General features: G+C 40.4%; 1 protein-coding gene across 3 annotated transcripts in view; it reads left to right on the top strand.

Moving 5' to 3' along the window:
- Positions 1-14,092, top strand: part of FNIP1 (folliculin interacting protein 1) — a 92,286-nt gene extending 78,194 nt beyond the window's left edge. For all 3 annotated transcript variants that reach the window (XM_054038159.1, XM_054038156.1, XM_054038157.1), the window contains 6 exons: positions 1,781-1,950; positions 4,777-6,205; positions 6,617-6,785; positions 8,783-8,980; positions 9,492-9,607; positions 10,670-14,092. In XM_054038159.1, coding sequence (XP_053894134.1) covers positions 1,781-1,950; positions 4,777-6,205; positions 6,617-6,785; positions 8,783-8,980; positions 9,492-9,607; positions 10,670-10,748 — 2,161 coding nt within the window. In that variant the 3' untranslated portion in view covers positions 10,749-14,092. The remainder of the gene's footprint in view (positions 1-1,780; positions 1,951-4,776; positions 6,206-6,616; positions 6,786-8,782; positions 8,981-9,491; positions 9,608-10,669) is intronic.
- The last annotated feature ends 577 nt before the right edge of the window (positions 14,093-14,669 follow it).

Below are 14,669 nucleotides of genomic sequence, written 5' to 3'. Positions count from 1 at the left end.
ACTTTTTAAATGTTAAATGTCCACTCTGTGTACAGTTCTCAACATAAGAAATTACGTTCAGTTCAGCAGTGGGAATCTGTGCAGAATATTGCCTACAGAATATAATTCAAACAAAAGTAGTTTACCTTTTCATAATGCTTTAATAGATCAAAGGGTTCTGCTCCATTGAATTCAGTTTAACCCTACTGAGCCACCAGGAATATGGGATACGGATAGAGTCTGTGACCCACTAACACTTTAAATTTCCCATCCGATAGGATTAGCTATAGATGCATCAGTGTTGTTTATTTGGAGTGCCATAAGCATGCAAAGTACTTCAAACACTTGCAAGATACAAGGTCTCTCTCTGTCCTGAATGACTCAGTTTACCTTTAATATCTCTGCAAAACAAAGGCCTATGGAAAACGCAATTTGGTTGAAATACAAATGGACAACAAAACCAAAGAAAAGAAGGGAAGCACGTAATTTTATCTCCCCATATTTAGACACAACAAGGTGTCACCTTGATGACTTTTAAAATACTTTAATGTAGTGTTTAGGCACAAATGCAAATTTAAAATTTGGTTATCGTATGAAGTATGTTGCTTTGTAGGTTTTTCTGTCATGCCTTGATAGAGTGAAAGTAGCATACGACTGATGTTAAATTCAAATCTGCTGTAGTAAAAGTCCTATTTCAGATGAAGAATTGTTTGAACTCATGTTTCAAAAGGATTATCTAAAGTCTTCCCAGTGATTGTTATCCAGTTTATATTTGAATGTGAAGTTGGTATCCGTTCAGTGTCAATAACCATGTTATATCATTACATTAAATCTAGTAGTTCTGTTTTTCAAAAAGCTTTTTCATTCAACTTTTTAACTTGGCAATTGAAAACTGTTTTGCCTGTTAGAGATGCACCTTTCCTGGCTGATAGTCACAGAGATATGTGTTGATGCCGCAGAACTTGGAGCGTTTTTTTAAAGCAAGTGACTGTATCAGTTTGAAATTGCATAACTGTTATGCACAAAGCACAATGACTCTGTGTTTTCAGGGTTTGATAGTAACTATAAAGGATCCTTCTTTCCGGAGATGTTCTTTTTCATAGATTCACAGATTTTAAGACCAAAAAGGATCATTTCTTTAGATCATATTCTCATCCGACTTCCTGTATAACACAGGCCATAGAATTCCATCCAATTTATTCCTGTAATAAAGCCCAATAACTTGTGTTTTGAGAAGATTTTTTTCTTCTAAGAACTACTAGACAGTGAAAGATTTACTAAAGTGGAATGTCAAAGTAATTAAAACCTACCTTTACCTTTAGATGCAAATTCTATAATATGTTTAGTGTTTTCTAATAATAAACTGGACTTACAATTAGTTCTATTGGCAGTATGGCACTCTGTGTACTATTAGGAAATATATTCACCAGATCTTTTGGTTTCACAAGAGATTTTTAGCACAATCTATGGCTACAATAAACAGCTTGCTATGCATGGAATCATTGGTGAATAGAATTCTCATAATATTGCTAAACTGAGGAATTAAGATGCCCATAATATGGAAATGTTTTACAGTTTTAATTTTATATCCCTTCCAAGAAATGCCTCTCACCTTGGGGCAGTACATTTTCTTTTCCAGCCTGATGCATAAAGAAATCCAAGCAGGCCGAGTGGTCTTTATGGTCTCTGTGTTCTTATTAGGAAGCTAGCATTCGTGCGTTTTGTAGATTCTAGAATTGCTGTTGCTTTAATGCTATGAATGCCTGACTGGAAAAAGTGACACTGAGTGTTTCATTTTCAGATTTTTACCAGCCCTTCTGACTGCAATTCTGACTAACCACCTGGCCTGGGTCCCGACAGTCATGCCAAATGGACAGCCACCTATAAAAATCTTCCTGGAAAAGCATTCCTCCCAGAGTGTGGACATGTTGGCCAAGACTCATCCATACAACCCACTGTGGGCACAACTAGGTATATCTTAAACCTCACCAAACTATCCATTAGAGCACCACATAAATGTGGATGACTGCAGTGACTTCTGCTAACCAATCCCATTGATCATTTACAAGTAAAAACCTGTGTCCTCAGACCAAGATACAGCTCTATAGATCAAACTTACAGAGAGACACTGCATTTACTATGTAATTACTTTAAGCACAATCATTAATAAAGCCGCAGCAGAAAAGTACAAAGTCCCTTTTAAGTTATACAGGCAGGTTTTAAAGTGCCTTGATGGTGATGGGGGATTTTGGTCCCCTTGTGGATCTCTTTAGGTAAACTGCATTTTCTAGCTGCTGGGATGCTATCCTTGACCAGTCAAGTTGGGGGGGATGGCAGGAAACAGGAAAATTACCTACTTAAAAACTTAATAAAAAGATTAATTTTAATAAGAAACAGCTGTGTTGTCAATTAAAGAGACCATGAATGGTAAGGCGCAGTGAATGATTAATGCACAAACCCCATAGGTAATGCTCTGGCTAAGGCCCCGTTCCAAAGCCCATTCAAACCAATGGAAAGCCTTCAATGGATCAGACCCTGTGTGTGGTTATTCATGTCACTGTCTCATGGCTGGCCAACAGAGAAGAAGATTTAAGACTCCTACAGTTTGGTCCTATTGCCCCCTCCGGCAGAAGGTCCCATGGAAGTGGGTTGGTCAGGGAAAGGAAGACTTGGGTTCCCCTCATAGAATTTCTCCCACTTTGGTATAGGCAGGGGTGGCCTGCGAGAGGATCATGTATCAGAACTCAAGGAATCTGCTGGAAGCCAGAGCCGTTATTCGGGAGGTGCTGTGCTTTTGCAATGCCCTCTGGCTCCCTGTAAGTCGTCTCCACCTCCTAGCACCTCTAAAACAGCCAAGCCCCCACTCGCCTGCACAACAAAACAACCAGAACAGCTCTGATAGCCCAGTAGAACTCCTCCTCCATTCAAAATATTGCAGAGAGCTGGGTGGGAGGGAAGAGCTGCCGCTGGGTAGTGTTTCTCACAGTCACCTTGTGCACCGATTGATGGCACAGGTTTATTTTTCCCTCAGCTCGCTCTCCTGCAGGTGGGAGTGGGGTTTCCTCTAGCGTCCTGGGGATGTGGCTCTTTACGGTAGTATCAGGAGCAATCTCATCCCCTCCAGCAGGTGCTGCTGACCCAGCTTCTGTATCTGTCTCCACCCACTGCCTTGGGTGTACTGCCTGAGCAGGGGTGGGGCTACCGGTGAAAAGAAAGAGAGGATCAGTCTGGGGCCCCTTTTGCCTCCAGAATGACCATCCCTGGCCATTTACTCTCCTTGATCCTCACTTTCATAACAGGCAACAACCGTGAGCAGAGCTGCACTGTAAACACGCTTGAATGAATTTAGTGCTCATTAAAGGTGCTTGATAGAGAGCCGTGGAGAGCAAAGTCCTCTGTAGCCACAGAACAGGTACAGCACAGACTGTGGCAACACAGGTTTTCTGCTACTGCCCTGCCAGTGACCCCAAACCCTGATCTGGAGGAGTCTCCTGTAGAAGTAAAAGTTTAGCTCCGTTTCCGTGATCATTGAATTCTCGGCTTCTCTGCTGAGCTTGCCTGTTGGCTTTTGTGTTGTAAACCCCTGCTCAGTAAGAACTGAAGTGAGAGCATGAGACCCATCTAATCGTCATCCACAGATCACTGAAGTGATAGCAGAGGATAAATTTCAGTGGCTGTAAATCTCGGCCAGACTTGAACTGGTGACATAGAGGTGAAAGCTTCCCTTGCCTATGGACTGTAATGGTGAGACTGACGTAGTAACCCCGTTCCGGTGCATAGTTTCACGGTTGCTGTTAAGGCTGTTGCCTGTGGAAGGGTCCCTCTAAAAATAATTACCCATTGAAAAGAAAACACATGTCCTTCCCCCAGAACTCAATAGGGCAGCTTATATGTTCCTCCGATCAGTGCATCATCTTCTGTATGAGTCAAACAGCACTATTACAATTTTCTGTATTCAATACAGATACACCTGGCAGAATTGGTAATGCTTTGTAATTTTGGCAACTAATATCAATTTTTATTTTAAGCACGTTTTTAACCATTTTAATTTTCATAGTTGTGGGAGATTAAGGGGGGTAATATTGGGGTTCGGATTAGGGCAGCACTGACAGTGCAGTGGCAGAGGGTTCCCAGAACTGATGTCTGGGCTGCAGAGGACTCCCTGTGCAACAGAGGGGCAAAAAGTGCGAGGAAGGTGGTCCTAGTCCAGGGGAGCAGAGATCCTTGACCAGGGCCCCGAGGAGGAGCTCCTGGCCGCGCTATGGCTGAACGGCTCTTGCCTAGGGATGGCCTCTGTGCTCCTCAAAGTGAAAGTGTGGGGCCATGACAACAGGGCCAGTGACACTAGATCCTTGTGGATACTAGGTGTGGGGGAGGTTGTGCTTGCCAGTTCTTAGTGATTTTTTCCATCAGTTTCTGCCCTAAGAAATCCATGTCTACCAACGACTAACAATTTAAAGTCAATCCTGTCAAGCCTAAATTCAGAGACGCCCAAGCTGATTGAGGGAACATTGACACTAGAAACTTTTGCTAGTGTAAAAATATTGGTTAGGAGTGTGTGTTTTGTTGGGCAACATTTCTATACCAGCTAAAGCACTAGTGTAGACACAATTGTACCAGCAAAAGCACTTTTTTGCCAGTATAAGCTGTGTGTGCACAAGGGAGGTTCACTGGTCTAGCTCTACCCACAAATCTCATCTATTGTTCAGCTGGCTTAGAAAACTAGCATCTGTATAACAACAGCATGATTATTTTAAAGCTGCAAAATATTTATGCTTGCTTTGTTTTCTGTTGTAGGAGACTTGTATGGGGCTATTGGATCACCTGTGAGATTAGCAAAAACAGTGGTGGTTGGTAAAAGACAAGATCTAGTCCAGAGATTGCTTTATTTCCTCACTTACTTCATAAGATGCTCTGAACTACAAGAGACGCATCTTCTAGAAAATGGGGAAGATGAAGCCATAGTAATGCCAGGAACAGTTGTTACTACTACGCTGGAAAAAGGAGAGGTAGAGGAATCTGAATATGTGCTCATAACAATCCACAGGAACAGAAGTAATTTGCTAGCTAGAGAATCTGAAGAAATGAGAACTCCTAACTGTAGCTGTAAATATTGCAAGTGTCCACTTCTTCTTGGGCAAAATACAGAGGGTGTTTCACATCAAGAGAGAGAATATGCCCAAAATGCCTCTAAGGTAGAGCTGGAGACTTCTTCAGATGAGAGCAGGACAACTTCTGCTGCTGACTGCCAAGAAAATGCAGATGACATTAAGCAGTCCAAGGATAAATTGACATCTTGTCTGGACACCAAATTGGAGACCGTAATTTGCACAGGGTCAGCGTCAGTGGAAAAATGTGCAATGGCAGAGTCGGGATTAGAGCCAACAGCAGGAACATGGAGGACTGAGGAGTCACTGGAGTCTGGTAACCAGGTCATCAGAGTAACAAGATCAACAGGTATAGCAGTGGAAAAGAAGCCTCCGGATAAGCTCTTGTCTGATGCATTTCCTTGTAGTACTGCCGAGGCTCAGACAAAGGTGACTTTCCTGATTGGAGATTCCATGTCTCCTGATTCAGATATTGAACTCCGAAGTCAAGCAGTCGTGGAACAAATTGCTAGGCGTCACAACCAAGCAGCAATGGAGGAAGGAGTGAGTGCTGCTCAGAACTGTGAAGCAAAACAAACTGTTGAGGACCAAAATAGAGACTGTGGGACAGCTGAACCGTTCCCTCGAGTTGCCAGCGAGCATCGGAATCCGAATCCTTACAATGCAGAGAGCATGAGTCTGTTTGAGTATTTTACGGATGATGGTTCGATTGAAACCAGGACTATTGATGATATTCCAGTGCAAGCAACTATAGAGGTTCTAGATCACGGCAGTAGTTTAGAACTTTCTAAAAAATTCGGTACAACGAACAGCAAACTACCCAGTGAATTTTGTAAGTTTATGGAATCTGTTCGCCAGGAGACATGCAAAAACTGTTTTGCTGAGCAGGACCAAAGAGACAAAATCTCTATTTGTGTCCCCCATGGGGATAAAGAGAATTCAGAGAAAAAAGTTGCCCCAGGATCTGATTGGGACATTCCAAGAAATGAGAGCTCAGATAGTGCTCTCGGTGACAGTGAAAGTGAAGATACAGGTCATGATCTAACCAGACAAAACAGTAACTACTACGTAGGAGAGCACGAAGATTGGACAGAAGAAGATGAGATCCCTTTTCCTGGGTAAGTATTTTCAACAATAACAGACACCATGGCAAATATAATCTCTTCTCCTCATTCCTCCACACACATGACTTGAGGTACTGTAGCCTATTTTTGCATCAGTGGTTGGAAAGATTCTCTTGGGCTTGGTGGTTGTAAAATGAATTTAAAGAGAGTGGTGATCTGGATATTAACAGTATTAATTATTCATTGCAACCCTGGCTCGTATCTTGTTCCACTACAGTATTTTATGCACAGGGCTGACTACTTTAAACTGTCTTTGAACTGAAGTTGCTTTTTAAAATGTGGTTGAACAGCTGATCACATTTAGAGGAGAGATGATTGGAACTAAAATGTCACACTTGCTCAAGCTGAAATGAGTAGAAATCAGTGCTAGTTATAGTACATGTCCATGATATACCTTTCTTGCAGGTCAAAATTAGTTGAAGTGAACTCTATCCAGCCCAGTATTGCCAATTTTGGAAGGTCCTTGCTAGGTGGCTACTGTTCATCTTACGTACCTGACTTTGTTTTGCAAGGAGTAGGAAATGATGAAAAACTGAGACACTGTTTGGTGTCGGATTTGTCGCATGCGGTGCAGGTAATTAAACTATATCCAATGAAATGTATCTTTCACAATAAAGAGAGGCAAATATTTCTGAACTGGCAAACCTGCTGGAACTGGAAATATTTATTGTCACAGCTCCATTCTAGTTTCCATAGTCCCATTTCACTGGTTTGTTCTCAGTGCTCTCGTCTATCAATTAGTACTCCTGAGTAACATGGTTATATTTATCTGCTCCAGATTTGCACTGTAAGGCCCTGTTGAAGCCAGTGAAGAAGGATCATGCCCTAGGAGAAAAGAGACATCCATGTTAAATCTTAGAGAAATCATGAAGTCTCTCTTCTTTTGGGTGCAGCAACCCAGTTGATAGATAGTGATTATGAGGTATGGAGTCCAAACTGCCATACAGTCTTCCCTATTCATGTCTCCCCAACAAACTGCTGGTGTCCCGAATGTCTGCAGAGCAGAACTTACAGTGGTGAAATTAACATTCAGTCCTCAGAAATACTGGGATCTCCCAGTACTGTTGTTTCTTTTTCATAGAAGGTAATGACCCAACGGTGCTGGTTTTGTGGGGAAAAGAGAGACAAACACCCCACCCCGAGTCACATGGGGAGCAGAACTCTCTGCACTCTGATTTCCCTTTCTCTTCCTACTATATCCTATAGAATGGGGACTCTATGGAACTGTTTCTTCCCCAACAGAGTTCTAGCCGCATAATCCAGGATCTGTACTGGGGAAGAGGCTGGAAACTGGGCAGGTTGGAGGGAGAAGTGTATGGGGTGGAAGTGCATCATTTCCTACATTTGCCATTGAAGGGCATGATCTTGCTTTCCTATAAGCCAATAGCTTAATTCAGTGGGAGCAGGATCAGTCCCTAGCAAAGATAAAAGAACACTTTTTCTATGAGCAGTAAACAGGCCCTCTAGCACGATCCCTTCTGTCACAAAGCCCCAGTAATAGCACCATTTTATGTGCAGCAGGTTTGGCTACCCATATCTGTGGCCATTTCCATCGTTTTCTTCCCCTTCCCTGCACATAGCCCTATCAGGTGCATATCAGCCACTGAGTTGCCCTGCACACCTGGATGGATTTCACCCATTTATAAATAAAGCCCAGCTGAACTTTGAGACACCAGTTCAGTATCTCAGAATGACTACTGGAATGAAACAAATGCTTCATTCTTACATCCCACAAAATAAAGAGAGATTTTTTTCCCCCCTAACAAACTTCAGCTGAATCGATAACATCAAGCACTGGCAGGATATATAAAATATTAGACAAGATTTTACACACTGGCTTTCAAATAAAATCATACTGTACCATAGCACCACATAGGGTGGTGCTCTGGGTAAAGGGATGTTTTCTCAAGCAGTTAAGCCAAAAATCTAATGGGAAAAGGGCCAACAGAGTTCTAAACATTTCTTTTAAAAAAATCCATTGCAGAGAAATGTTTTGTAAAGGCGCTGTTTGAAAGCACTAGAAGAGTGAGTGTGGATGTCGTTGTTTGCTCCCTCTGCTGGTTCTGCAGCAACAGTTTACAAACCTTATTGCCAGAGTTGTTGCTGACATTAAGGAAAACTTGACTAGTAACAGGAGTGAAACTGACCAGACTATTTAAAGTGTCCAAGCTGAGTGAAATACAAAAAATAAATAACAGCATACATGGTGATTTTTTTAAAATATGATTTTAACCTACGTCCATTTAACTTCAGCTCCATTCAAACAGGACACACCAATATTTATTGAATGTCCAAGGGGAAAATTTGTAGGCACTGAAACATATTCATTCTTGGAAGAAAATATTCACTATAATAGAGGATAATAAAAAGAAAACTGCTTTGGAAAATGTAGGATTTTATCCTTTTAAAACTGTGGTAGCTTTTCTGTTATAAAGATCAATTTTTAAGGGATTGCAGTGTATGTAAAAATGCCATCACTATTCAGGAAGAAATTATTTTTGGAAAAATTGAGTTGTCTTTTGTTACTCTCAGACTTAAACTATTGTTTTTCTGTCTTTTTTTTTTTTTAAGCATCCTGTTTTGGATGAACCAATTGCAGAAGCTGTTTGCATTATCGCAGACACGGATAAATGGACAGTGCAAGTGGCCAGTAGCCAAAGGCGAATGATTGATAATAAACTAGGAAAAGAGGTGTTAGTCTCTAGCCTTGTCTCCAACCTGCTTCATTCCACTCTTCAGCTTTACAAGCATAATTTATCTCCAAATTTTGTAAGTATGGGTGAGATCTAAAGGGCTGAATATGTTTTGAGAATATCATTTAAATTAGTGTGTTAACGAAGATGCTGTAAGTTGATATTTCTCATACTTCCACATAGCCACAGTTGATCATATTGTGCATTATCTAACTTCCAGTTGTGCCCATTTGAGATATTCAGTTAAACTTTGTTCTATAATGAAGATAGCTGTCTTTGGTCCTGATTTGATATGCAACCAAAATTTCCACTGAAATAGGTGAGAGTCTTGCTAGAGTAGGACAGTAAGATCCATCCTTTACGTAAAAAATACTTTTCAGAACAGAAATCTAAACAAAAGTTTGCATCATTCTAGCTGTGTCTCTTCCCCTGCTGTTGCCAGGTGCTTTCAAATAATTATTTACCTTGACGTGGCCCACTATGGAAAATAGAATTATGGGGACTGTGCTGTTCCCCTTTGGAATTTGGCTGGTATGGGGGCTGCAAGGTGTTTTGTTTCTAATGTGATTGTTTTCATGTGCTCCTAGTGTGTTATGCACCTGGAAGATCGGCTGCAAGAGCTGTATTTCAAAAGCAAGATGCTGTCTGAATACCTCAAGGGCCAGATGCGAGTTCATGTCAAGGAGCTGGGCGTGGTACTGGGGTATGATCACAACATTGTTCAATACAGTTTCCACATGTTTCCCCCACCATAAATCTTCTCCACACCTACTAGTAGGGTTGTCACAGCCACAGGGTCTGCGCTAGTGGATCCCTGTGCAGGATCAGGACCGTTAGTTTGACATGAATTTCTCATTCTGGGGCTGTCTCCATATCTTCTAAGATCCCTCTCCATTTCCCCTGCTCTGGACTCACCACTCCAGAGTTCATCAGAACCATTCTTTAAGTGGCCAGTCCCTGTTGAATAACACAAGGCACTTGATACCTCCAGGGTGACATTCCTCACATGGCAGAGGGCACAGAGAACACTCTCTGTATCATGTACGCCACATAGCACCCCTCCGTGGGAATGGGGCACAAGCAGAGAGGCCATTTAACGGATCCTAGGAAGGTGGTCTCCTCACCAGCTCTAAATACTCCATTATGCAGATGGGTATTGGTTGAAGGCTGGGGTGGGTGGGTATGTGCGCGTGCGTGCGTGGGGGGGCCCACAGGCTGAAGTAGTATTTGCAAAGGGACGAGCTGCAGCTCAGTGCCATGGCTTGCTGTGAGTGGGGAATGAATGAATTCCACTCCCTCCTTTGCTCCTAACTTGTGCTGAGTTCCCCACATAAAGCTCCTTTACTCAGGCCATGTGCGCGCAGTGGGTAGGATGAATTCCCCGCAGTGTATTCCCTTGCCAGCCCGGTTAGCTCAGTGACCAAGAGAACAGGCAGGAATGGAACCCAAGTCTCCTGCATGACGACAAAGATCTGTCAGTGAGTCACCAGGCGATAGATCAGGAATTAATTTTGATGTCCGTTTAAAAACGAACTGATTGTTCCTGTTTTTAATAACAAATGGTGATGTTGCCTTGAGTTCAGAAATGCAAATGTTTTAATTTTACATTAAGAATGACTTGCAGTTTAAAGCTTTATAAATAAAATATAGAGCTTCTCGCCTTGAATAGTCCAACTGCAAATACCTTAGCTTGGCATGGATAATCTAGCAGTTAATGCACATGAACATTTTGGGTTAGATTTAGTGTTTCTCTTCTTCCTTTTAGGATTGAATCCAGCGACCTCCCTTTACTGGCAGCCGTAGCCAGCACTCACTCTCCATATGTTGCCCAGATACTACTTTAAAATGCTGAAGGGCATAGAGATTAACTTTTTTTTTTTTTTTCCTGGAAATGAAATGGAAGACAGGAGACAGACATGAAACACACTTGTCCTGGTTCCTTTTCGCTGGAGGCAACTGAACTGAACAGCTTTGCTGAGCTGTCTGGGTCTCCGTCACTGACTGCATATTATACAAACAATTGGAGAGTTCTTTTTTTCCCCTCTCCCATTTGGCCATTCATAAAAAAGAATGTAAACTCTAATAGTAATTGAAAAACCCAAGTTTGAGGTTACTGAAGAAAACTCAAGATTTTAGAAAAAGCTGAAGAACTGCAAATGGTTTGGGCAATTTCTGCAAGGAGGCTAATTATGTACGATGAAAAACAGGGAATGCAAGGAAGAACTGCTTTGTAATAATGTGCAGTGCTTTTGCTGATTGTAAACTTGAACAGGAGAAGAAAGCAGCTGTCTTGAGAGTGGCTGATACCTATTAGGACTGTGTTAAGATCTTTAACTCTCAAACTGCAGTGATTTGTAACAACTTCTACTTTTTCACTAAACAGTCAAATTGTGGATATTTCTCAAAGGAAAAATGATTTTTGTAAGCAGCTTACTAATGACACTCAGCTAAAAATGTATTTGTACTCTTTTTTTCAAGGGGGGAGGGGGAGCCAACAAACAAACTGGCAAACGAGACTCCATTTCCCCTTTCTTGGCTTGGTGTTGTAACAGGTATTCAAAGGCTATAATGTTTAAATGTTGCTTTATGGTGATACTTTTGTTTCATGACTTACAAAAAATAGAAGAAATGAAATTTTGAAACAAAACGAAACAAACAAATGCTAAAGAGAGAATGTTGATTGAAATTTCCCTGTGGTATCCCAAAAATGCCATGACTATTACCTCTAATATTTTTACAGTCTATAATATTCTGGCAACAGATTGTTTTTACAGCAGTCAGTGAGTGAAATAATGAGCTAGAAATAATCGTACCAAAGCACCGGGGGAGGAAAAAATAGACTATTAACCTTAATTGCTCAGGTAACTAATTGCTATATTTTTTTAAAAAAAGTTCTACAAACGTGGATGGGTGATTATGCCATTGCATAGAAATATCAAAATTATTTTTAGACAAAATATCCCAATGATGCAAGTTGTTGTAATCCCTTTTCTACCAATTTGAGTAGCTACCAGCAGAAAATGCTGTTTATTCCATTCTCAGCATTTCTCCTTTATTCACTCATCATTGTTTTGCCGTCATATACACAGTAGTTGTAAAAATAGCTGATGTGGAACCGATCTGCTGTAAGTAATGTAAATGTACAGTAGGTGGGTGATTATGTTTCAAAAGGCTCTACTACCTCAGTTTAACTGGATACTGCGTTATATGCTTCTCTTTGCTTTCTTGTCCTAGCAGCCAATTCATGTAGCTAATTACAGTTATTGTTTTCATTGATCATTTTCAGTATACTGGAGTTCACAGACTATCCATAATAAAAGTGAAAGGTACTGTCCCTCGTTCACTAAACTATATTTACCATTCTATAATATCTCACTCTTTCTATAAGCTTCTTTTCAATCATGTAACATGCTCTCTGTTGTGGTTTGCAGATATTGTTTTAAAAACAAAACAATTTCCTCCCCCCACCACCCCCCATTCAAACTTGAAAACAATGGGTGAAATCCCAGCCCGGCTGACATCAATATCAAAACTCTGCTGACTTCAACAGGGCAAAGATTTCACCCAGTGTGTTTTGGTGGTGGTATAAAAAATCATAACTTTAATCTTAGGACTCCATTCCTACAAGGATCCGTATGGACAGATTTGCACCTGCACCATCTTCCTTGTAGGATTGGGATCTAACTTGGTAAGTAAGCCAAACTTTAATATGGGCAGTGTGTCCCGAAACTCTTCTGCATACAAAATCTAATGCTGACTGCTGCAGGGAAGACTTTCATATTTAATATGTAGTCTTAATTAATTAATTAGTCACTTTGCTTATTGTTTAAATGTCCTCTTTTAAGCCCACGATTATGTTACATCTGGTTTTTGGAATGAACACAACAAAAGTTTAAGGGCCTGATTCTACAGACACACATCAGTAATGTAGGATTGCGTTCTAAAATACGAATTTTAAACGATTTTTGCTAGAATACAGTATGTAGCCAATAATTACAATTCTGAACATTGTACATATTTTGCAGTTAATATAACCTGATCACAGTAGTGCTACAAGACTCAGTACTACAATGTATTGAGCACTCTGGCCCTGATCCAGCAAAGCACTTAAGCATGTGCTTAACTTAAAGCATGTGCTAGTCCCATTAAGCACAAGTAATCTCACTGGAGTCAATGGTACTAGCACATGCTTAAAATTAAGCACGTGATTAAATGCTTTGATGGATCAGCACCACGCTTAGCACCTTGTAGGATTGAGCCCCTAATGAATTATTACAAGAAAATACTGTGTTCTCTTCTGTTTACTCATCACTAAGAAAACTCTGGACATTATTTTGAAATTGGGGTTGACTCTAAGAAACACATGGCCTCTGCCAACATGAAATTAATTACTTGAGAGAGAAAAAATTGTCATTAAGATGAATCATTTTCAGCTTTCTTCTGCCCAATACAACTCCCTTAGACCGTTTTAATGCAATCATTTGTTCAGTCAGTCCTAGACAAAGTGGCCACTCTGCCACCACTGTGGTTATCAGGTCACCGATGCTAGAGACAAATATCTGAACTTTAGGTCTAAAATGTATGGACACTTTTCCTAACCATATTGCCATTGTGGTAAATATGCAAATTCAACTTTAGCATGATGGGCAGTGTTCCTGTAACTTATCTTTTATGGTACATGAGAAATGTGGTACATGCTCTTTTTTGGTGAATAATTTTAAAAAAGGGATCTTTAACAACACTATAGTGTTGACTTTTTAAAATGTATCACACCCTTTTTTGTGTATAGAAAACTAATCTGTTTGATTTTTTTTCTTCAATATTCCCAACCTCTATTAACATGTCTTAATTTTTAGGCTGAAAACATTAAGTATACTAAACATATATACTAGCACATTTATTTTGTTGCAATTGGCAAACACTGGTCTGCTAAAAATAATTAATAATAATAATAACAGGATTTTACACCTTGCATACATTTTCCTTGTTCGTTATGACAGATTTTTATGACAATTTTTTTGCTTTCTCTAAATTATTTAGATGGTGGTATGTGTAAAACGCTGGGTAAAATGTACATATTTGTTATCTCTATTGTTTTTTGTATATATTTCCCAAGATGGACTTGTATTATAATAACCATTCCCAATTTTAGGGGAAAATTGTGCAATAAATACAGTATGTCAGTTTACTTGCTGGTGGGACTCTTTTGTTTGTCTTTTTTTACTTGTGGGGGGTGAAAATACAAACCATGATGACCACAGGTTTGAAACTTGGGTGCCTAATATCAGACACCTGAAATCCCTACTTGGGCACCTAATTAAATGTTATGATTATCAGAGGAGCGGAGATCACTTAATTCCATGCCTGATTAGGATTTAGGTGTCTAATGTTATGTATGGAAGTCTGAAAATGTTGGCCTCAATATCAGTCCAAAGAGTTGTATTAAGATTATCCCAGAAGAAAGCCGATTATTCTTGTTGCAGTGTTCTTGGAGCCATGTTGGTCCCAGCATATCAGAGAGACAAGCTGGGTCAGGTAATATCTTTTATAGGACCAACTTCTCTATTCAGTTTCCAGAGACTTTCAACCCCCTTGATTAAGGGGTTCCACTTTTCTCAGATGTACAGGAGATACATTTACTGAGTCCGAGCTCTTGTACATCTGAGAAAAGTGGAACCCCACAGCCAAGGAGGTTGAAAGTTTCTGGAAACTGAATAGAGAAGATGATCCAATAAAAGATATTCCCTCACCCACCTTGTCTTTTG

This window comes from Malaclemys terrapin, chromosome 8, assembly GCF_027887155.1.
Source record: "Malaclemys terrapin pileata isolate rMalTer1 chromosome 8, rMalTer1.hap1, whole genome shotgun sequence".
Lineage (NCBI taxonomy): Eukaryota > Metazoa > Chordata > Testudines > Emydidae > Malaclemys > Malaclemys terrapin.
Note: the sequence above shows the minus strand (reverse complement) of the source record. Positions and strands in the feature narration are given on the sequence as shown.